Below are 24,839 nucleotides of genomic sequence, written 5' to 3' on the forward strand. Positions count from 1 at the left end.
TTCAAACTGTTTCAACCAGATACCGAAATACTTGCATTGCACAGAATGATCCTTTAAAGCTATCATTTTAAGATCATAATGAACTACCACGTAAAATTAGAATACACGTTTGAATGATCCTTTAAAGCTGTCATTTTTAAGATCATAATGAACTACCACGTAAAATTAGAATACACATTTGAATGATCCTTTAAAGCTGTCATTTTTAAGATCATAATGACCTACCACTAAAAATTAGAATACACGTTTGTATAAAGAAAATGCAAGAATAGTTTGTGACAAACCTGCTCGACCAAAAGGGCAACTTGAGATTCCTTCAGCTGTTCTTGCAGAGTTAAAGTTGTTTGGAGAAGTGCTTGCTTGTCAACATCCATATTTATTCCAGCAGTTGAAAGCATGTCATGAACTGCTTGCACCAGTTCTTTAGCAGATACTTTGCCGTACTGGAGCTCTTTTGGATTCTAGCATAAAGAAAGAAGTTTAGCATTATTTGCTAGGTTAAGATAAAATAATGCATGATAATCAACATAATATCTGCTAACCTGGATTTTTCTTTTCTCATTCCCAGAATCCTTGGATGTACGTCCATGCAGCATTCTATTTTTCCTTGTATCCTCTCCACTACCCCTACTAGATGATGATGGCATGGAAGAAGCGTCAAACATAGAAACACTTCTAAAAGAGAAGACATTTGAAGAAAGTAGCACTTGGGTCTCTCCGAGGGCAGTATCAACAGTAAGTCTGTATAGTGCCTGACCAGCTGATGGCTTTACATCTTCTGGAACCCTACCATACCTAAGTTTTTCCCCTTCTCTTCCACTCTTCCAAGCAATTATTTCTCCTGAGTAAAATGGTCGAAGTGGAAGGAACTGCACTTGAAGAGCATCCTGAGATAATAATTCTTTTCCCATTAAAGTATTGGTCTTACTTTCCTTTCTAGCAATTCCATGTTCAGAACCTAATTTTAGTGCCCTCAGAACTGCTTTCTCTGAATCATCAGGGCAGGCAAAAAGTGGCCCAAATGGCAAAGTTACTGGTGCCCCAAAAACCTGGCTTACGACTATTGCAATCACATCGTAAACTGTCATAAAGGATGGTGGTTCTGCAATCAAAATATGATCCATTGATTTGTCAATGAAGCAGAGAGTTCGATGCTTCATACTGTTTTCCCATTCAGCAATTGAGGACTGCTTGGTTAGGCGTGTAATATCCAGGCATTTGGGAAGTAAAAGAAATCGAGTGTGAATTTGTTCAGCAAATTGCAGTTTTTCAGCAATAAGTTCCATTAGATGCTTTATTTGGAGAAAGCCTAAGCTTTCAAGTGTGGGATAGTGATGGGCTATGTTGCTCATAAAAATAGACACTATCTCTTGCAACGATTTGCTCAAGAGTTTCTCCTTCACCCTCGTAAGTGTCACACCCCGAATCTGGCTAATAATCTGTAGTTCTGGTTCATCCAATTCCTGCATAAAGAACACATCAAATGTTCCAATTCAAACTTGTAAATTTATTAGCAAGTATAAAAACTGGCACAAAAGCAATTCTCTCACCTCAATGACAACGTCAGATATTTTATTGATACCCAAGGCCATAACGATACTCTCTGATAGCTCTGGATGAGCAAATCTTAACCTGGAAGTATCTATATTACTAAGGAATTGAGATCCATAGAAATCAACATACACACAGGATCTTGCCAAGACCAGCCTGCAGCCATCATCTGGGATGATTGCATCGGATAGCCAATCAAGCTCATTCGACATTGAATTAGAAACCTCAAGGCACATAAAATTGAGAACTGTGATTACTGCACGGAGTTCATTGGGATTAAGGCGTTGATATCCACAGGATTGTTGGATGTTTAGAAGAAGCTCTCTAGCAAATGAAAGAGTAAGAGCCTCCTGCATTCCCATTTCTTTGAGGATCCTCACATATGGTAGATATAGACTGGGAAGTTCAAATGCAAATGGTGAAAGGTTAGTTGCCAGACGTACAAAAAGTGACTTTGCAGTAACCAAGCGAGTTCCATTTGCCACCGGCACAAATGCCACCTTCTGCAATTCCATAATATCTGCCAGAAGAATATAGGAACAAAATAACTACAATTGCATCACAATTTATTAAATTTTCATAATTGATAGCTTCCAGTTGTCTAAAAGAAGTAAAAAACAACCTTGCTTCCATATTTGAACGATCTAATTTAGCATCAAACTAAAACACAAGTTTCTGAACTTACAAAATCCACAAATGATAACCTTACAGCTAGTCTCAACCAACTTACACATTGAATCAAGAATGAAAGACAAAATATTGTTTCACTAAGGTTCTAAATATATTGATCCTGGTATTCTTCCAATATATTTTAAGAAACCATTTACATAGGGAAAAAAATGGAAATATTATGTCAACTCCAAGCAAAAATAATCATGTTGACAAATAATCAACATGGTCCCTTTTCTTGAGACATGAGAGAGCATGCTCATCATTCTAAGTGCTTTTATGTCTGCAACATGATCTTATCAAAAGTTGATATACAAAGATTATCATACTTGAGAATAATATGTTTAATGATTGTGTGTTTCCACTCTTTTGATTTCTTTCCCTTTTGATTGGCAAAGCATGTATTATCATGAAACTTACAAGACCAAAGGAATATTTTTTGAATATAGACATTTTCACTTACAAAAAAGTTTGCAGCAAACGAGTTTAAGTATGAACCACATCTTCCCAATTGTAAATGAAGATTACTTCTTAGACCACCGGTACACCTCAAGACTTCTGAGCTCAATGTTCTGAATTATTCATTTCCCATGTAATCACTGAAATGTTTATTTAGTGTATTGACGGATCTGTTGTGAACTACTCTATTTCATTGTTACAAGTGGATTATACTGCATTCAGACCAATGTTGTCAAAATCGCGAGTCGGAACGTAGAATCGCACGATTCTACGCATTTTTGGTGGCCTTCCGCGTTGCGTGCCCAGGCGGAAGCGGAATCTGGTGGAATCGTGCAGAATCGCGTGGAAGCGTAGCGGAAATCGTAGACTCGTAAGAGTCCAGCGATTCTACGCGAAATGTCCGCTGGTTTTCCAAGACCAGAAGACCAGAAGGTCGATCGCAGCGATCGATCAAACACGGGTCCAAGAAACCCCGCTCCAAATAACACGTGCGTTTCTCCTTCAGAAAAATAGGGAGATCGGTCTGTGGACCGATCCACCTATGGCCTGATCGGTCCACAGACCGATCTGCAAGGGCCGATCAGCCCCTAGGACGATCGGCCCTTGCAGATCGGTCTTGCAGATCAGTCTGTGGACCGATCAGGCCCTAGGCTGATCGGTCCCCAGACCGATCAGCAAGGGCCGATCCCTGATTTCCGCCTTCGTCACGTGTTTCTCACGAGTCGGTTGTCGTTTTCTGCGTGGGACAGAGGGACAGGGAGAGTTTCGGGACAGAAGATTTGATCTCAAAAAACCCTAACTTTCCTAAGTCGCGTCGCGAGCCATTGTCGCCGCAACTGCTGTGCTTCGTTCTTCTTCAGCAACCATCGTCTCCTTCACGTACGCGTCTGTCTCCTCCTCCCTGTGCGTCCGGTGTGCGTCGACCGGCACTGTGACTGACTTCAATTAAAGGTACGCCATCATCCGCCTCTGTCCCTTCTCCATCTATCTCATCTGTGGGTCTCTGTTCTTTACTTCTTTGGCCGTCTCTGTCCCGTCTGCATCTCTGAAGGCTGTTGGCCACGTCTGTGGTTCGCGAGCTGCTGTTGCAGAGTTGCAGTGTCGTTGGTGAAGCTGAAGCTGCGTGGTGGTGTTCTTGTTCTTCTTTAATTTCACAAAAATGAGTAGAGAAGCTAGTGTTGGTGGGTCTGGTGAAGCAAGCTCCAATAGTGGTGCAGCCATTCCAAGCGTAGCTTCCACAACTAGTGGAACTTCAGATTCCAAAAGATTGGCAGTGAATGCTCCTGGAAATAGATCTGATCCAGGTTGGAAACATGGAATTGCAGTTGATGAAAATCCAAAGAAAGTGCAATGCAAATACTGTCAAAAGGTGATAAATGGAGGGATTTATAGACTCAAGCATCATTTGGCAGGAACACAAAAGGATGTTGGAGCATGCAAGGCTGTTAGTGATGATGTAAGGAAGGAAATGTGGAAAATTGTATCCTCATTGCAAGAAAATTTAATAAAGAGGGCAAAGGAGATTGAAGGAAGATCAAGTGATTCAAGTCCTCTTGGCCAATATGAAGATGAGGAGGTGGAGGGTGCAAAAAGACAAAGGCGAGAAATTGCAAAGAATCCTGCTGATCTATTCAAGAAAAGGGGTGTGAGTAGTCAAACTACCATCAATGGCATTTTCAAGAAGAATTTGAGGGAGGAAGCTTGCCAAGGGATTGCCTCTTTTTTCTACAATAATGCTATACCTTTTCATGTGGCAAAAAGTGATGAATTCAAGAAGATGCTAGACTTGGTTGCAAGACATGGTATTGGCTTTAAGCCTCCATCCTACCATGAGATTAGAGTCAAGTATTTGAAACAACAAGTTGATTGCACCAAAGAAGTTATAGAGCAGCACAAAGCATTTTGGAAGAAAATGGGATGCACAATTATGACTGATGGGTGGACAGATAAGAGGAGGAGGACTATATTAAACTTCTTGGTTAATAGTCCTATGGGAACCATTTTTTTGAAGTCAATTGATGCATCTGATATATCTAAAACAGCTGACAAGATTTTCAAGTTGATGGATGAAATTGTTGAAGAAGTTGGTGAAGAAAATGTAGTGCCAATTGTCACAGACAATGCAGCAAACTACAAAGCAGCCGGGGAGATGTTGATGGGGAAGAGAAAGAGGCTATATTGGACGCCTTGTGCAGTTCATTGCATCGATTTAATGTTGGAGGATTTTGAAAAAAAGATACCAATACATAAAGAGACAATTGCACGAGGTAAAAAGATCACAACTTACATCTATTCAAGGACTGCGCTTATTTCTCTATTGCATCATTTTACCAAAGAAAAGGATTTGATTAGACCAGCCACTACCCGTTTTGCCACATCTTACTTGACTTTGGGTTGCTTGAATGACAATAAGGGAGCATTGATTAGAATGTTTACATCCAAAGAATGGAAATTTAGTCAATTTGCAAAGACTAAAGATGGAAAGGTTATTGAAAATGTGGTAATGGATAAGGACTTCTGGAAAAGCATTATTACATGCTTGAGGAGTGCTTATCCTTTTGATCAAAGTCCTTCGTTTGGTAGACTCAGATGAGAAGCCTGCCATGGGGTTCATTTATGAGGAAATGGACAGGGCCAAAGAAAAGATACAAGCTGCCTTTAATGGTATTAAGAAAAGGTAACTTAATTTATTACTAATTATTAAATACTCGTATAAATTTATAATTTCTTGGAAACTAATTCAAATTTTTTCTCACTCTTTAGTTACTTGCCTCTATGGGAAATTATAGATGCAAGATGGGATAATCAACTACATCGGCCTTTGCATGCTGCGGGCTATTACCTTAACCCTCAATTTCATTACAGTCCTAATTTTAAAGCTGACTTTGAAGTGAAAAGAGGAATATATGATTGTCTACAAAGGATGGTTGAAAGTATGGAAGAAGTAAAGAAGATTGATGCTCAACTGGAAGACTTCAAATATCGAAAGAAATTCTTTGGTAGTGCAGTAGCCACTTGTGGAATTGAAACCAAAACTCCAGCACAATGGTGGGAATCATATGGTTATGAACATCCTGAGTTGCAAAAGTTTGCTATTCGTGTTTTGAGCTTGACATGCAGCTCATCTGGCTGTGAGAGGAATTGGAGTGCATTTGAGATGGTATTGCATTTCATTCTTGAATGAAATTACCTAGTTGTATGTGATTATATGAGTATGTGTTAATTGATTTTGTTATTATTTAGGTCCACACTAAGAGAAGAAATCGTTTGAAGGCAAAAACGATGAATGATGTAGTCTTTGTGATGGCTAATTCAAAATTAGCCAAGAAGAAGGAATTGAGGAAAGTCAATGACTATAGCATTGATGACCTAGCTTCTGATGATGATTGGATTGTGGATGATAGTGAAAATTTAGATTTGGATGCTTCAAATGAAGATTTGGTTCCAGTTGAAGAAGGACCTAGTAGTGGAGCACCTCATGATGATTTGGAGCTGCCTAGTTATGATGATGATGAAGTTGAAGAAGGTGGAGATGCCATGGAGGATGCTGGAGATGAAGAACACATGGAGGATGATTATGAATTCATGAATTTATGAAGTTTAGACTTTAGAACTTGACTATTATTTTTCATGTTGTAGACTTATATGTTATCTAAAATTTGTGACTTATGACTTATTTTATGTGTGGATTGTAGAAGACCTTATAAATGTTTAGTTTAATCAAATGTTTAATGTGTTTTTGAGGTTATTAATCTTATGTATGTTATTTTCTATGAGTATATATATGTTTATATATAATTTTACATTTTGGTAGAAACTTACGATTCGTGTTACGATACTACGAGTTTACGATTCGATAACTCCCTTCCGTTTCAACGTAGAATCTCGATTTTGACAACCTTGATTCAGACAATCCAACTTGTGATTTTCCAGAAGAGATCGCTAAATTTAGAAGATATGCAGGAAAGATGTTTAAGCATCTCTTGGACTTTTCAACACAATCCACATAACAATAACAGAAACACTATAAATTTAAATCCTACTCATCAGCTAGTAGATCGTTTTTAAAGCTCCAGGCAACAAATAAATTTATTTCAAAGCTACACACAAATATATACTATATTTATATGTTCAAACCTGAAGAAGAGAGAGTGCCCCATATCTTATCCATGTACTTCAAGATATCTGAAAAGGCATCTTCTACTGTCATAATGTTCGCTGATGTCGGCCAGTGAGCAAGGGTATCTTCCCCATTCTCTTTTCCAACAACCTGAAACCAATTTTCTCACAATTTAAAATTTGTAAATATTTAAACATAAATTTGAAATTTTCCATATATTAAATGTGTTCATCCACCTGCAAATGTTTCAAAACTTTAGAAAAAACTGGAGGGCTCCTCAGGCGAAATGCTCCCCAGGAATATTCAGGAGGAATAACATTTTGCATGCTAAGAATAGGTGCAATAGTCCAACACAACGGCCAATCTTTTGACAAGATAGCTTCACTATATGATGTAAGTACTCTCTTTCCACCCTTCTTACCACTGATACTTGGGAAACCTTTCTCAGCAGGTACAAATGAAATCTTACCAAGATTTTCACAGAAGTTGTTGTCATAGAGGGATGCAAAATTTTCAAATATTGTTTTAACCAACGAAATAGCTAAGGTCCATATTTCCAAGGAAACTTCATTTGTATTACCTATGAAATCAACCTCAAAATCATCTTGATCTTCCTTGTGAGAAATGTTTTCATTTCCTAGTTTCTCTATTTTTTTTGCACATTCCAGTATGGTATCAACTTGAGAAGATGTTCTAAGCCCAGTTTTCTTTAAAATACGTAGCCAACCATCAGTAATGAACCGTTCCCCAGGAAATTGGTTGTGTTCCCCAGAGAAGATTGATGCCAGCAAGCAATCATGAGGATCAAACAAGTCTCTTGGCTTGAATAACTTTAAAGAACTTTCATCAGCATTCCGTACAAAGTTAGTCTCTTTCAAAGAGTTGATTACAGTCGCATCCAATTGTAGTTCTTGCCAGTTGGTGTAAAGGTAAAGCAATATATCTTCCTGTTCTTCTGATGTTTTCTGCTCAAATTCTCGCAAAGCAAATCTCACTAAGACATCTTGATTTCTTAGCTCATGTACTCCAAGAGCATGGAAAAAGGCATTTGCCTCCATAGTATTAGAAAGACAGAGTTCATCTCGTGGGTGAAAGAATGCAGATTGAGAAAGGATGCATTGATCAGGGCTGTACAACCTAGTATATGTACCCAGAACTGTTCTAAATATGGGGAGTTCTCTCAACAAATCTATCTCTTCTCTTCTGTAAGGGCATACACTGGATGATTTAACCTCCTGAGCAAATATATTAAATAGACTATCACGCTCTTCATTGAATAAATCAGCAGGAATGGAAAAATGTCCAGCTATTTTAGCAGCAAGCAACTTTGAAACAACTACTTGGCCAAGAGTTTGAGAAGGTGCCGGGAAAATACTATCAGGTACACTACAATGAAGGGAGGCATCATATACGGGTATGTTGAATTTATTAAGTACACCAAACAACCATGGATACCTTGACTTTGTCAATTCAAATGCAGAATAATACTTGTTTTGCTCCAGCTGTGGAATAGCCACAGACAAAGCCAATGAATCCTCCCCTTCACTATTGGAGTTTGAAGCTCTATTTCCAAGATCTACATCTGCAACTGGTGGTGCAAAAACAAGGTGAATTTCTTTAACACGATACAACACTGACTTATTCAGAATTGCAGGAATCAAAGGCCATTCAGATATAAGTGAAAGTTCTCCTTTTAAGGCCATGAAGGTTTTCCAAAAAAGTAGGATCCATTTGGGAGTGGGTCCATCTCCTTGTGATTCAGTATACTTCTCCCATGAAACCCAAGGAGTTCTATTACTGCTCATCGCATGACTTACCCATTGCTCATTAAAGACAAACCTCAGATTGCTAGAGAGTAGGTGGGCAGAGAAACCTCTCAATTTCAGAAACCTTTGGATATCCTCGTCAGAGAGAATATCCGTTAAATTATGTCTTTCTAAACATTGTGCATGAATAAATCTATAAGCCAAAGGTTGCATAAGCAATTGCTGCTCTTGACTCCCTATCCAAAGTTCATTAACTCCAAGCCTTACAAGGTTATTTGTTGCTGTTGGAAAAGGTGTACCTTTGAGTTCATAAACTGCAGAAGGAAGTATCCTATCGGCATATGGACCAATGCCCACAACAGAAGATCTACCCAATGTATTTCCTGCCCTCCCCATATCCTCAACAACACCACGCCCAAAATCATATAAAGCTTTGCCAAAATATGACATGATTTCAAGTGCATCACCACCTGAACCACCAGAAGTCTGGGGAGCACCTTGATTGTGCCTATGCCCCAATGTGTTAGGGGGAGTGAAATTTTCAATCTGCAAGTTGTTACCCTCAGCTGATCCATCAGATATCAATAGATTCAACGACAGCTGCAGTTGAATGTCAGATAGGCAATATTCCAACACATCGATATAGGTATTAATAGATCTAAGTGAAACAGATGAAGAAGATTTGAGAAGATCACGAACCATCTTAGGCTTGATTGCTTTTATCTTAACTCCAACAGCCTGAATTTCATTGACCAGTTCCCAGGGTACAGAAAAAACAGGATAATGTTCTTTTATGAAACTGCAAACATTGGTTGGTGGCAAGCTGCTATCATCTCCGCCTCCTGATTGAGACAGAAACATGCCCTCATCAACTTTGACAGTTTTACCTCCATAAAGTTGCCAAACAGGAAGATCAACAAGGCGAGCATAAAAAGGCCTTATAACTTGATCAATTAGAGTTTGCCAATCTGCTTCAGTTTTCTTAGATGAATTACCACTGACAGCAACAAGTGCCTTAGAAGAATTAAATGGTTGTTTAGACCTAGGCCAGAAATTATAAATCGTATCACCATAAACCTGCAAAATAGAGCACAAGTCACTTGTGATGCTTGGGTCAATTGTAGAATTTAGGGGTTCCTTCCTGAGCCTTTGAAATTCCAAAACCAATTCAACATATGCATCTCGAACACACAACATCAATTCTCTGTTCCAAGCTTCAACTATACTATTACTAGCTTTAAGTTGTCGCTCTGACATGTTTGTTTCATGACAACGGCTAAAGAGATACCGTCCACCATCGTGACATAAAAGAAAACATCCAAGCAGAGTGACTGGCATACTTAGAGTTCCAGATGTGGGAAGAGGAGACAATATGCAGCTAGATGTATGGGCACTTAAAGGTATTCCATCATGTGATATATGAGCTGCAACTCCAGCAACAGGTGTCAAATCATAAGCAAGAAACCTCCTGAAAAACAATCTCTCTCTTCAACGACAAAGGAAAAAAAACAAATTCTTTTTTTCCAAAATAGGATGTATAGAGAATGAAAACTTTAACATGATTCTAACAAATGGTAGGTAGATGTTTGTCAATTAGTATTGTTGGATGATTAAAATATCCTTTATCCACTAAAATGAGCACATTGTTGATGGTTCACACAAGATTTTATTAAAGTTGAATACAGCTTTAAAACATAATTAATGTCACTTTCAGAAACCTCAGTACAAAATAGCTTCAAAACAAAGGGGATGAAATATGAGTGGCAAATGAGATGTACAGAATGTTCCAAACCCTACAACATATAACATACTAAACCTACTAAAAGTACGGAAAATATTTTTAAAATAAATAAAGGAAAACTATAAAAGCAATCAGAGTTTTAAAAGACAAAAACTACAAAATTTCCAAAACATGTGAAATTTGTGAAAACTAGATACGAACATGTAAAACATCATGAAATGCTTAAGAAACAAATAAAACAATATAAAAAGTATTAGTTCAATAATATAAATATGTCAAAAAGAGGACAACTGATGTACACTAATTTTTAAGTAACATACAATAGAAGTTTGTCATATAAGGATGGGTAGAGGGATGGTCGAGAAGTAGAAGTGTACACCTGGGACAGTAAAGATTTGGCACCACCTAATTCTCCAAACTTAATGAGACCTTTTTGTCTAACTTCAGTTCTGAAGCTTTGCAAGTTCAGCACGTCTAATTTTCAGTTTCAATCATTCAGAGATGACAGACCAGTAAGCTAACATGGTCTAACTCAAAAAACAAGGACACTATAAGTTGCAACTCAACCAAACCAGATGCACCTTATCCAAGTCATGTATGGCTTTGAAATATCTCACTGCTAACCAAGGTAGTAAACAACAACAACCAAGCCTTTATTCCACTAAGTGGGGTCGGCTATATGCATCCTCTTACACCATTGGGCTCAAACTCCTATTTATATCATCATCTAAAGTTTAAATAAATTTATCATATTTTATCATTGTTAATTAAGTTTTCTTTCGTCTCCTTCCTCGATTAATGTGGGTATTTTTCATAATCTCACATCGCCTAACTAGAGCATTTATTGATACCTAATACATGTTTGTACCATCTTAAACGACTTTCTCTCTAATATTCTTATTTTTTATCCTCTCCATCCTTGTATGCCTGAATCGGCAATGAATAGGTCACAGTAACCTTATTGTATACTTAGGTTTAATTAATTTAACCCTAAGTTAATTCCTCAATTAACTCTCTCTTAAATGGTTATTCCAAACATGCATTCTCTAAGCCTAATCGGTTCATCCCCTTAAACATGTCATACAGACTCTGTTTAAATTATGAAAAAATTCTAAAAATTCTCAAAAAAATCCAATAAGGTTATTTCTCCAATATCTTGCATTCTCCCCTGCTAATTAAAATTTGGTCTCCAAATTTACTGTTCAAACTCAAGGATCCTCATCTAAGGGTAATGATTAAGCATCACCCCCATATACTAGTCCATCCTAGTATCATGAACAAATCCCTAGCCATGAGGGATTTAAATGTTCTCTTATGAAACCACGTGATGATCTACTTCCAAATATATAGTGATGACTCTGTCGGTTATGAGCTCACCGTACTATCTCCATGATTCTCATCTTCTGCTCATGTGCTCAATTCATAACCCAACATTAAACTCCATATAACATAACTAGTCTAATAACTATTTTACTTTCCTTTAAACTCTAGAGGTATGTTACAATCACAAAGAATAATTGATGTCCTCTTCCATTTCAACCATCATATCTGTATCCTATGTAAAACATCTCTATCAACCCTTCTATCTTTTTGCAAAAAGATTATAGATGCTTAAAACTCTCAGTTACAACCAAACTAGTAAACAACAAAAAAATAAAAAAATAAAGCTTTATCTAATATTTGTTTCTCAAAAATATGTTTAACTCGGCTACTTGGTAACTTGTTGACAACCCTTATTAACAAATATCCTTACATTGATAATTGAGTTCTGACTAATAAATAAAATTGTTAATCCATGATACTCCTGATTAATTGAAAATATTAATTTAGTCTTGAAAGCATACCTATCAAGGGCCATGTTTCGTGTTTGTCCAGATCCCAAACAAAGCACAACAAGCCATTTGTCGATGGATATACTATCACCATTAATCACCTGAACATCTATCACATTTACCTTTGTCACTGCACTAGAGCCACTAAACAATCTGGTTAACTGAAACTTTCTCCATTTCTTTTCTGAAAATGGATTCCTCGAAAATGTAGGAGAAGGATCCACAGATACAGAATAGTTCAATGCTGGGCGCAAACTCCCCTCCTCCCATGTTGATAAGGACACCTGAAGCAGGGAAGGAAAGTTGTATGCCAAATGTGGATACATTGTAAAGGTACTATGAAATCAGACTTCAAAGTTGAAAAGTACAATTGTTGAGACTCTTGAGAGAAATACAGCAGTTTAACAATATCTAAGCAGAACAGAGGATTTTAAATTCCAGCCCCTCAAACAAATAATTGGGTAATGGTTTCACCCACAAATTGGGTAACCAAGCACCATAACATGAGAAACTAACAAGAGATATATTTTGGAAAATATTAAGTTGATTAACAGGTGAGAGAAGAAAATAGATCAGCATCAACTGTACATGTACATAAGCAAAATGCCAATTGTTTATTCCCAATTTTTTCCTACCATCTAATTAAACAAATATAGGATAGATTGGAATCCAAAATTCAGAAACTCAAAATAAAAGTGAGATATCTTTGACTAAATATCTAGTGCCTCAACAGCATATTGCTAGGCCAACTAAAAGTAATGGTAAGTAATAAGGCAAGTTACGCACTGTTGAGGACCTAATTGTAATATTGCAAATATATGAACTTCCTAATTAATTTTAATAGTAATGTTTATATGAAGGTAGAAACTGACAACTGCTCCAAGGATATAAATGCAGCTGCACATAATCTTAGAATCACATATCTACTTTGGTTCTTTGTGTGAAATTCCATTTTCTATTCTCTTTCCCACAATAGTCTTTCGCTACAATGTTTGGATGTTGTTGTGCCCAAAGGATATTCATATATCTCCATAATGACATAATATTGTCTACTTTGGGCCTAAGCCCTCATAGCTTTGCTTTGGGCTATATCAAAAAGGTCTCACACCAATGGAGATATCTTACATCCTTTTAACCCCATAATTTTTTCCATCTCTTTCCAATGTGGGACTTTGATTATATCCCGACAATCCTCATCTCAAACGAAGGACCACAATTACTCTTATGGTTTCGAGCCTCCCCATGAGAATTCAGTCACTCTTGACCTGCTCCGGACCCTCCTCATAAGTATCTGATCACCTTGACCTACTCCGAGCCTTCCCGCGAGCATCCGGTCACCCTGACATGCTCATCCAGTCATCTTTGGTCTGCTCCGAGTCTCCCTGCGAGCATCCAATCATCCTGACTGCTCCGAGCCTCCCCGCAAGCATCCAGCCACTCTTGACCTGCTCCAGGCCTTCCCCGCAAGCATCCGGTCATCCTAACCTACTCTAGGTCTCCCCGCAAGCATCCGAATCTGGTCATTCTACATGGCATTTGGTCTAGACCATGCCTCTAATACCATATGTTGTGCCCAAAGGATATTCACATATTTCCATAATGGCATAATATTTTCCACTTTGGCTTAAGCTCTCATGGCTTTACTCTTAGGCACTACCCAAAATGCCTCACACTAATGGAGATATCTTACATCCTTTTAAACCCATGATTTTTTCCATATCTTTTCAATGTGGGCTTTAATTGAATTCCCAACAGACGCACTTACTTTGTGTAAATATATATGGCCCCAGAGCAAAGATAAATAATGTATCTATTAAGTGTCTTTTATAAGAATGCTAAGTTGAAAGAAGACACTAGTGTTATCTAGAATTACATCAATCTTTCATTTCAATCAATGCAACATTTTCAAGTCCACTTCTTTTTCTCCATCTTAACTATCACACCATAGGTGATAACTAAGGTGCTTTCTGTGCCGACAACATAGTCTATTCCATCATCTTATATTGCACAATGATTGGCACCTGAATTTTCAAAATGGGCACGACTTCTGCCCTGTTCAAGCCTATGTTGGATACCAACAATTAATTCAACACCAGCACTCCCAATGGACACTTGACACCTTGATTAATCACTTGTTAAAAATTTCTAAAAACAGTTAGCACTAAGATCAAAATCTGTCTTGAATACTCATACACAGTCCAAATATTTTTCTTGCGATATGTTTTCTGACCACTTTCTTTCTCTGGTTGTTTCCTACCTTTGTAAGAAGAAAAGCCTCAAAATTCAATTGGTAGCAAAAGCATACACTCGAATATATAATGCTAACTATACGGATGCTTCCTGATAACCAAGATTGCTTTGAGATAGTCTTTTACATATTTCAGAGGTTGTATCTAAGTGGCTGCTACATGAGCTAGATATCATAAACGCTTTCCTTTATGATTATCTTGATGAGTCGTTATGGATCTACCTCCTGTGTTGGTTGCTTAGGAGGACTATGCCCTTAGATGTAATTGAAAAGTCATTAAATGGGCTGAAGTGGCTTTCCAAAGTATGATTTGGTAAATTCAGTTATGCATTTATTCAATTTGGCATGATCACATACTTCATATACATTTAGTCTTTGGCATCGCCTCTTAATCTAAGTTATTCTCCTTATTTATATAGATGGTATTACCACAACATGATACAGGAATCACGAGGTTTAAATTGTATCTCCACCAACACTTCCTAACTAAAGGTTTAGCTAGCCTAATATATTTTCTAGGCATTGAGGTTGCTCGGTTATAGGTGTACATGTAGTTTATATACTTGAAGGTGTTGATATGCTAAGTGCTAAACCATTTGGCACTCTTATGTATCAGGGAAGAGGAGTTAATATCTAATCAAGGAAAATATTCCAGATTGGTCAGAGAATTGAATTATCTTTTTCTAGACTGAACATTTCATTTGTCACAATTGTACTTAGCGAATTTTTAGAGTCTGCATGTCAAGGTTATTAGGAGGCAATTTTGAGGCTTCTATGGTACTATAAGCCATCCTATGCAAATGTTTCTGATGTCATGATTTAGGTCGCCTTCAAATTACAGGTACACTAACCAAAATTAGGCAACTCCCCACAGATAATTCACGTCAGATTATTATACTCTTGGGAGGGAATCTAATATCTTAGAAAAGTACAAAGAGCAAACTCTAATGGCTTGATCAAAAGAAAAAGCCAAATACATGCTATGTTTATTGTCACATGTAAGCTTGTTTAACTTAAACAACTATTGAGCAAACTAATCCTAATACTAATGAAGCTACATTGTGAAAATAAGTCATTTACATTGCCTCCAATCCAATTTTCATGAGGATAAAACGCCGAGAAAGATTATCATTTTTTTTAGAGTGATACAACATGAGTAGTTCATTACGTTTTCTGTTTCAACGACCAATCAATTTTTTAACTCTGAGAGGTCCTAGTTTGAGTATATCTATAATAAGACGAGGTTTTAATAAAAAATTTAAGCAAGCTTTAAAGAAATTGTTATAGACTTAGCTGTAACCCTGAACATATACAATGGCCTCACTATAAATTTTCACAATAAAACTATATAAGTGGAGCGGAAATCTAGGATATAGCGTTAAAGCTTCCCCTGCCACACATCATTAGTCAAGACAGGTCAACATGGTAGTCAGAGGTTGTATACACATTGCACAAGAGAGGTAAAAGGATGATATTCTTGTAATACAACTCTTGTCATACTGAAACTATTTACTAATAGGTAACGAATTAAGTAAATAGGTAACTAATTTTAGTAATAATTAGTTCATTCTAATCTGCAATAGATTAATTATTAATAGATAGATACTTGGATGATGCATAACAGGTACTAAAATATTTGATTAATAACACTAATTAGTATTAAAAAAATAATAATATTATATGAAATATCATCATCAAAATTGGAATAATTATAAATTAAAAACATTAATTAATTAGTTATTTGATTAATTAAAAAATATTATCATTAATTATTATTATTATTTGTCAATTAATATAAATAATATACATAATTAAGTTATTTAGCTGATTAATTTTATTATATTGCTTATTTACATGATATAATAGGAGATAAAGTTCAATGACGTAAAAAGATTCATATAGCCAACATCACCTAGTAAGATAAGGCTTGGTTGTTATTATTGTCGTTTGCTTATTTACATAAATAACTTTAAACATAGTGATTTAAAAACAATGATAATTAATTGATATTCTGAAGAAATTCTTTACTTTGATATTAATATCTAATAAAATATAAATTTCAGATACGTTATTTTTGTTATCTTACACATTAACATAAATAATATAAATAATTAAGTTAGTCATCTGATTAAGAATATTATATTATCTATTTACAAGAACTTTACAGATATTGATGTATAAAGAATGATAACTAATTGATATTCTAAAGAAATTTTTTACTTTGAATAAAATATAATACACGTTAATTTTAAACCTTTTGTTATCTTACACATTATGCAATTTTATTTTATTTTTTATAATTCTTTGACTTTTATCATGCTGATTCCTCTCTAGCCAATCCTATCAATCCAATATAGTCATCATCTAGACTACATTATTGGAACATCTGTCACTCATACAAATGTCAATTTTAACAGCCATACTGAAAAGAAAAATCAAGCAAAGAAATAGTGAAGTAGCTAACACAGCAAGAAGTAATGCACATATAAATTGGGACAATGTAGAGGGGGTTGATGTGATTATTGGTTACTTAAGACATTCTTACCTGAAGAACCGACTTTAAGTATAGAAGTGCCGAAGAAGCATGTTTCATAAACTGGTCAAAAATATGCTTTACTTTCAAACAATCAGATTCTTCTGCACTCTTACATTTTGATGATATAGGCATGCGTATAACAACAGAATTAGAAGATGATACTGAAGTTTCCTTGCTTATAAGCATTGGACTGAATTGATCACGAAATCTCTCAGTCAAGTCAGTACCTGCAAAAAAAATAAAAAATACAAGCTGAATCTACAAATACTAATGAATATTCTGCACTATAGAATTTGATTGATCACACTATAGGCTTGTGAAAAAATATTTTGCTCATGACCTAATGGAAGCAGAATAGTCACACAAAACCATGGTATTAAGTATGAAATTCAACACAGATTCAGTGACTGGTTGGAACAATTCCAATCACTGTCCAATATTCAAGACAATGCCACATACTTAGGTCTACACCTATATTGGATCCCAGAGTAATGTAATTGCAGACCATGCACCTCAAAATCCTTGGGTGTTTGATGATATAATTATCATTGAAAATGATAAGGCAGATATCATTAAGCTTTACGGTCTTTATATCCCCCTAAAAAAAGTAAAGACATTTCACCAAACTAAAATATTAAACGTTTAGTCCAACAATGCTAATTTTTCAAATATGTAAGCATTTGGATTATTATATACAAATGGGGTTTAATCCGATTATTCATGCATACAACAAAATCCTATATAATCGGCATAATCCTATATAAATAGTATGGTATTCCAATCCATGGTAGCAGTTTCAAGCATTCTAAAATATATTAAAATATCTCAAAGGAAAAAATTTTGCTACATAAGGATAAAAGTTAAATACCAAGGCATTTGTTAATGCAAATTCTGCTAGGCCTGTTGTTGCTAAGAGGTTTATTTCTAGACATAAGGCTTAAGCTAATCTTGAAAATAAAGGTTAGATACATCATATGAGATAATGCAGTTCAAGTCTTATGGTCTCAAATTTACAGGCTTTGGACCAATGATTATGTAATATAAGAATAAAAGTATTATCTATATTGTAAGTAATCTAGTGTTTCATGACTACTAAATAGATCAAAAGTAGATACTAATTCAATATTGATGTTATTCCCAAAAGGATAAGCATGCCATGCATAATTTCTTTGAAAAAATAAACTGTTGATACTAGACAGAATCACTCGGCACAGTTTATGTTTGCAGCTAACAAGCTGGACATAATAAATATACACTCCAGCTTGTGGTGGTTAGAACAGATTTAAGTCAATCTCCAAAATTGTCTCAAAATAATCATTGTGATGGTCTGTGACAGGTATCATTGAGTATATCAATTTTCATAAACTGTGCATTATACTCTGTCAATTTAGTGAGAAAGAGCTAATAGGAAAAAGAAAAGAAAAGGGATGAAGTTCATTTTACATACTGTTCATATAAAAAAAATAAATAAGAAAACAAATTTAAGGAAAACTTTGTGCCTTTTGGTTGCATAGTAATGTAAGATGATAATTAAAATGAATAGTCATCATTCTTTGGGAAAGGAAATGAATTTTTTGTTGACTTCTTTTTTTATTTCCAACCCATCAAGGGGAAATAAGAATTGATGATTATGTCTAGGGCAGTAAACGAGCCGAGCCGAGTCGAGTTTTGGAGTGTTCAAGCTTTTTTGATAAAGATAACCAAGCCGAGCCGAACTTAAAATGAACCAAGCTTTTGAAATGATTGTTCAAACTTGGTTTGGTTTATTTTTTATGAGCTTGAGCTTGTTTGAAGCTTAGCTTGAGCTTGTTTGAAGCTTAGCTTGAGCTTGAGCTTGTTTGAAGCTTAGCTTGAGATTGGTTCGTTTAGATGTTATCGAGCTCTCAATTCAAGCTTGGTTTGAGCTTGGCTCGAGCTTGGTTCGTTTATATGTTATTGAGCTCTCAATTCAAACTTGTTTGATGTTTGAAACTTTTAGTTGTTTGATTGGTTATTGAGCTTGATAATTTAAACTTATTATTTATTTTATTTTATTATTTAATTCGCATATTGAAAAGAGTTTTATTAATGAATATGGTTCGTGAACATTATTCACGAATGTTATTCACAAACATTGTTCATGAATATTAACGAGCTGAACACATATGTGTTCAAGTTTGTTTGTTTAGTTTAATGAGATGTTCAAGCTTGTTTGTTTAATTAATTGGGTGTGTGTGTATTTATCGAATATATATATACGGCTATTAATGTATTAATTTTACGTAACTTGATAGCAAACCTTTCTCAAAATTTTTGAAATAAAAAATAGATAATCTAAAGTATTTCCTAGACATAAATATCATACATTTATATTAACAAAAATGTGTTTCGATTAGGAACCAAGAATCTAAAAAGTAGAGAGCTAAATATGTTAATATTCATGGTTCCAAATCTTACTTGTAAGACAAAAAAAATATTATCTATAATAATTATATAAATTAACATAAAGATCATAATTTATATTTAATAATTATATAAATTATTTAGTTATTAATTTATATAATATATAATTATATAATTATAGTTTATAAATGTTCTAATATATATATAGCTTATATCGAATTCTAAAATCAAATTTATTAAAAAAATTTATATATTTATCAAAAAAATTTAATAATTATTTTTTTAGAATTATTTATAAAATTTTAAAATTATTTTAAATATTTTTATAAAATTATAATCTATTTTTAATTTATAAAAAAAATTTAAAGTTTATTTTTAAAATTATATAACTATATATTATATAAATTATCTATTTTTTACTTTAATTTTTTATATTTTTAATATGAATATATATTATAATTATATTAATTAATTAACAGTTTATTTACTTAATTATTAACTTATATAATATAAAATGATAATAATTAATTAGAAATTAGATATTATATATATAATATAATAATTTTAATTAAAACATTCAATAAATCCTAACTTTTCCTCTCCCTCCTCACAATTCTGCCATCGCCTCCCGATTTTTTTCACCTCGCCACCTCACCGCAGGGCACGTGCGACAAGTCCGCCACGCCGCGAGGCTCACGCGACACCTCCCGGCATGACGCAAGGCTCACGCAATGAGTCCTCCATGGCCGCCACGGGGCTTGCGCGGCGCCTCCTCCATGGTCGTAGGGCTCGCGCAACACCTTTGAGGCCAACTGTACTGAGTGCTAGCGCCAGTTTCGGTGTGCGGGTGGAACGATAAGTTTTGCCTATTCCACCCGGGACAGAACGAAATTTTAAACACTATTTGTTATTATGTGCATGGAACAGAATAAACTAAAGAGACTATATTCTTTATAAGATCAATGTATAAATTTACTAAATTTCTTATAGATCTAAGAATAGAAAACATTTCCAATAAATTGAACATGTATACCATATTATATATACAAGAATAGTAGTGTAAGCAATAAAAATTTATGAATGTAAACGTAAAGTTATTGTTGGTTGCGTGCGACCGGCAAGAGGGGGATGAATTACCTTCAAAACTAACATGGGGTCCTTACAGTTATATCACAGATATTATATATACAATGGAATTCAGAATTCAAACTCTGAAGTTCCCCTATCCACTTTTTTCAACAACGCTCTTAATTGATTCTAGCTTATTTTGTTTTGGTTAAGTTTTTGACAGAAAAAACCTCTAGTAGAATATTAAAAAAAGATAGGTAAACGAAGAAAAGACATAAAAATAAATATAAAAAACATTTTTAAAAAAAAGTATACGATAGAAACTTCTATGGTAGAAATGAAAGTTGAGGGAGTTCCAATCAGGATTTAGAGTGTTTTCCCATATAGAATTTTTTATGCTTGAGTGGAACAATATGATTTCACTATTGTACCATGCCAATACTCACGTTTTGATCATCAAATAGTATATTTGTCATTACAAAATCTGACATAGCATGTATATATCCCTTTAAATATTAACCTCTCATAATGTCATTTAGCATAACCTAAACTTGTGTTTTTTCAAACCAGAACTAAAATTATGTTAATTATGAATGGTTAAATTATATACTTAAAATACCATTCTCATAATTATAATAACCAAGGTTCAAAATCTCAAGCCGTGCCTAAATTTTAGTATTTGACTAGAGCGAAACTGTTGCAATATCGTATTAATATTTCGATGTATGGTGTCAATAATGGATTGGAGATGTACACAGGAAGGAGACATTGTTTGTGCCGAACATGATTTTAAATCTTATACCATGTCAGGCGAAATAGTCAAAACATATCATTTTAGTCCAATCTATTACCGACACTATACATTAGAATGTCAGCATTATACTGAAATAACATTTTTTCAATTAAAGACATAAGCTACGACATGGCTCGACATTTGAACCTTGGTGGAGAGTGGTATCAAATTTTAATGATTTACCAGAATGATACATTTTGACCGTTTCACATGGCACTTTACGAGATTTCAAACCATGATAAGAACTTCTAATTTCATCATTTTTTTTCTCTCCTTTCAATTTGCATTTTATTAGAAAGTCGGTAAGGGAAAACTTCATGAGACACGTTTAAGATGGTAAGGACATGTACATAGATGACCAATAAATGTTCCAGTTAAGTAATGTGAAATTATGACAAATAAACATTCAATGAGGAAAAGGAAGACCAAAGTAGACTTAGTTAGCTATAATAAAATAGGATAGAATTTATTTAAAGATAGATGATGATATAGTAGAGGATAGAGTCTAATGATATAGAAAAATTCATATAGCCGACCTCACCTAAGGGGATAAGGGTTAGCTATTGTTGTTGTTGTTATTCAAATTGTATTTTATTAAACCATATTTCTTCGTTTTCAGATGTCATTTCAAAATCCTATATTCAAATTGTATTTTATTAAATCATATTTCTTCGTTTCAGATGTCATTTCAGAATCCTATATATATGAGGATCTTCTTAAATGGATGATCTCCTTGTGGATAATATATATTCTAGTTGACCAAGTCTAATTCTAATTGTTCCAAAGCAAAGATAAGAAGGCCAATTTGTTCTATTCATGACCAAGAGGTATTGGGTTCTCTCTCACATAGATCCTGAAAGAAGGTTGAAATGCCAACAAACATATGTCTATTCTCTAATTCACATGACCCAATCCGCTTTGGAAACGTCCAATGCTAAATTCACTAAATGGGTAAGTCATCCTTAAAACAGTGATCCCCAACTCATCCCAACCCAAGGAATCTAGTTTGCAAGTCTCTGTAAATCCCCTTTATCCCTGCTCAACTTGCCTTCAACCTCTTCCATAAATAGGGCCTGAAGTCAATTTATCTAGATCGGTACCCTTTGAAACTCTTTCTATTTCAATCAATAACCAGTCAAGGCAGATGGGCATGAGCCATAATACTGCAATTTATCCATGTCCGTGCAATAGACTTTAACTGGTTGATAGATCGAGATATTTTGGTCTTGATGAGCCAAATGGCATGATAATTGAATTGTTGTCTCTAATAATGCAAAAATTAGAGTAAACTTTGGTATCGATACAAAGATTGAATTTTTTTCCTACTTCTGGGGCATCTAACAAAAGGCTAGAAGGTTAGAGTTTAAATATTCAAAATGTAAAATCTGCAAACACCAGACAACCAATCTAAACAAAAGTATATGGAAACTCAAACTTCTTTCCCGAGGTAAGTGTCAAGAAGGATCTAACATCTAAGTGAATCATTCTTTGTTTTTCCATTTGGAATCTGACAATCAGAAGCATACAACTCTACATAAGCAAGCTAAAGAACATCAACAACGAAGCAAAAGATTAAATATTTTGACCCTTCTAGAAATTAGTAAGACATATGTGCTACAAAAAAAAAACCATGGGCAAAGTGATTTTTCATGTGAATTTGTTTGACTTGTCAAACATGTGAGATAAAGCAATTGAATTGCATGCAAAGACATAAGAGGCAGTGTCAAACCTATTAGAGAAAATAATCTTGCAGAAGGGGCACCATTTGAGTGTGCAGATAGAGTCAAGCCAAGAGGATCAAAAATGTAAAAATAACCTCCAGAAACAATAGTCATGAGGTCACAGAGGAAGTATCCACTAATCATTCCCAGCCCGTAGTAAAGAGCACTGCCTTGAACTTTCCATGGTGGAGGCAGGTGCAGACTGCATACTTCTTCCATGCTTAATGTTGTTCCTTCAAAAACAACTGTCAAAGAAGCAGCCTGGAAGTCGCCTAAAATACAAAAGATCAAAATCAATTAGGAAAACACTCATGTCTAGCCAGTCAAAAAATTGCCTTCTTCAGTATCTTCACACTAATAAATAAACAGCATTAACCATCAACAAGATGGGATCAAAACTGTGCCCAAAGCTATTTTTACCTAAATTCTGTTGGAGCAAAGATTGTCGAGGATGTTCCCGTTTGTCATATATCAGGTGCAATTTCTTTGCTTTGCATTTGTCAGCCAACTCTAAAAGATCGTACAGTACAAAGTCACTTTCACCATAAAATGCCAGCAGCTCGCAGATGCTAGCATAATCAATGCATGGCAGGTCCCTAGTTGTCTGCTCATCAACTAATGACAAGTTCCGTAATGATTGAACACCAAGGATTTTGGCAAGATCATCATTGATACTTGGATGTACAAGATGCTTCTCACCAGGGGAAATGTTCTTCATCCATGCTGCATCATTGTAGACAAGAGCTAAAGCAGGCATCAGTATCCCCAATGAATCAGGAATGAGAAGTGAGTTTATTAACACATCAGGTACATGCTTCTCAGTAAAACAATCAGCAAAAGCTTCCAAAACACGACGAACAAACCCTAACTGTTCAGCAGATAATGGTTCTTCTTTGACATCATGTTGCAGGCGTTGCAGTACATGCACATAATCAGTTGCATCAAAAGTTAACTTGACACCTAATCCAGAAAGTAAAGATTTAAATTTAGATAACTCAGAGGGAACAACATAAAGATAAGGGTGGTACTTCACAGGAGAGTCAAATGCAAGCACCATGGGAGATACAAAATTGTCGCCTATATAAACCCAAGGAACATCATCCAAGTATTCTTTAAGAATATCAAATTTATGGGAGCCAACAAATTCCTGTAAATATGAATACATAGACGGGATTTCTCTTGCTAAGACAGCATCAATTGATAGCTCATTCTCTGGCAGAAGTTTTAGTTTATCATAGGAACTTGAAAACTGAATCAACTGAGAACACACAACATCTATACTTGGATTATCCTTCCAGCCAAGCTTTTGCTCAAGGTAAAATGAATGACAATCACCATCAAGAATTCGCATTTTGGATGAAACCACCCACATCTGAGATTTTGGCCTAGTACAATTTGGAGATGCCACAAAATTCTCTGATATGAACCATGGAATACCATTAACTGGTGGCACAACATAAACAGGACACCAAGGAATGGTAGCCAACTCTGACCAAAATTCATCTTCAGATTTGTCATGAACAAAGTTAGAAAAAATATTCAGAAAATCTTGATTATATCTAGAGGGGACATCTGCAGGAATTTCCATTTGTGAATTCCCAAAATCTATACTGTCGTTGTTGGATAGAAGTAAAGAATCACATCCATCACTGTTTTCAGTGATAGTCTGTGAGAGCTGAACCCCAAGAAAATTCAAGAAAACCAGAAGCCTTCTACCATAATCAAATGCATCTTTATTCCCTGAATCATGCAACATTGACACTGTCCTAGCACCATCAATTAAACTTGTAAAACTCAAAGATCTTTTTAGGCCAAGACATACAAGAGAGTCAAGTATTTCAGTTTCAACAAACTTGTCACAAGGAAAGAACATTTCTTTGTGGAGCATATTCTGCAACTCAGGTACACGAGGATCATAAAGTCTGGAGAAAACAAGTTAGATAAGATGAATTG

General features: G+C 35.1%; 2 protein-coding genes across 2 annotated transcripts in view; one reads left to right on the forward strand and one right to left on the reverse strand.

Moving 5' to 3' along the window:
- LOC122027168 (sacsin-like) overlaps positions 1-24,839 on the reverse strand; it is a 36,303-nt gene that overhangs the window by 2,459 nt on the left and 9,005 nt on the right. Inside the window, exons 4-12 of the mRNA XM_042586065.1 lie at positions 23,307-24,808; positions 22,895-23,158; positions 16,932-17,149; positions 12,151-12,422; positions 7,036-10,033; positions 6,817-6,949; positions 1,551-2,071; positions 543-1,463; positions 285-461 (exon numbers count right to left, since the gene is read on the reverse strand). Of these exons, the coding sequence (XP_042441999.1) occupies positions 285-461; positions 543-1,463; positions 1,551-2,071; positions 6,817-6,949; positions 7,036-10,033; positions 12,151-12,422; positions 16,932-17,149; positions 22,895-23,158; positions 23,307-24,808 (7,006 nt within the window). The remainder of the gene's footprint in view (positions 1-284; positions 462-542; positions 1,464-1,550; positions 2,072-6,816; positions 6,950-7,035; positions 10,034-12,150; positions 12,423-16,931; positions 17,150-22,894; positions 23,159-23,306; positions 24,809-24,839) is intronic.
- On the forward strand, positions 3,380-6,355 carry LOC122027169. The gene is made up of 4 exons (XM_042586066.1): positions 3,380-5,225; positions 5,269-5,356; positions 5,443-5,839; positions 5,923-6,355. Exons 1-4 carry the CDS (start codon positions 3,839-3,841, stop codon positions 6,274-6,276), a joined length of 2,226 nt encoding a protein of 741 aa, XP_042442000.1. The 5' UTR covers positions 3,380-3,838; the 3' UTR covers positions 6,277-6,355.

This window comes from Zingiber officinale, chromosome 10A, assembly GCF_018446385.1.
Source record: "Zingiber officinale cultivar Zhangliang chromosome 10A, Zo_v1.1, whole genome shotgun sequence".
Classification (NCBI taxonomy): domain Eukaryota; kingdom Viridiplantae; phylum Streptophyta; class Magnoliopsida; order Zingiberales; family Zingiberaceae; genus Zingiber; species Zingiber officinale.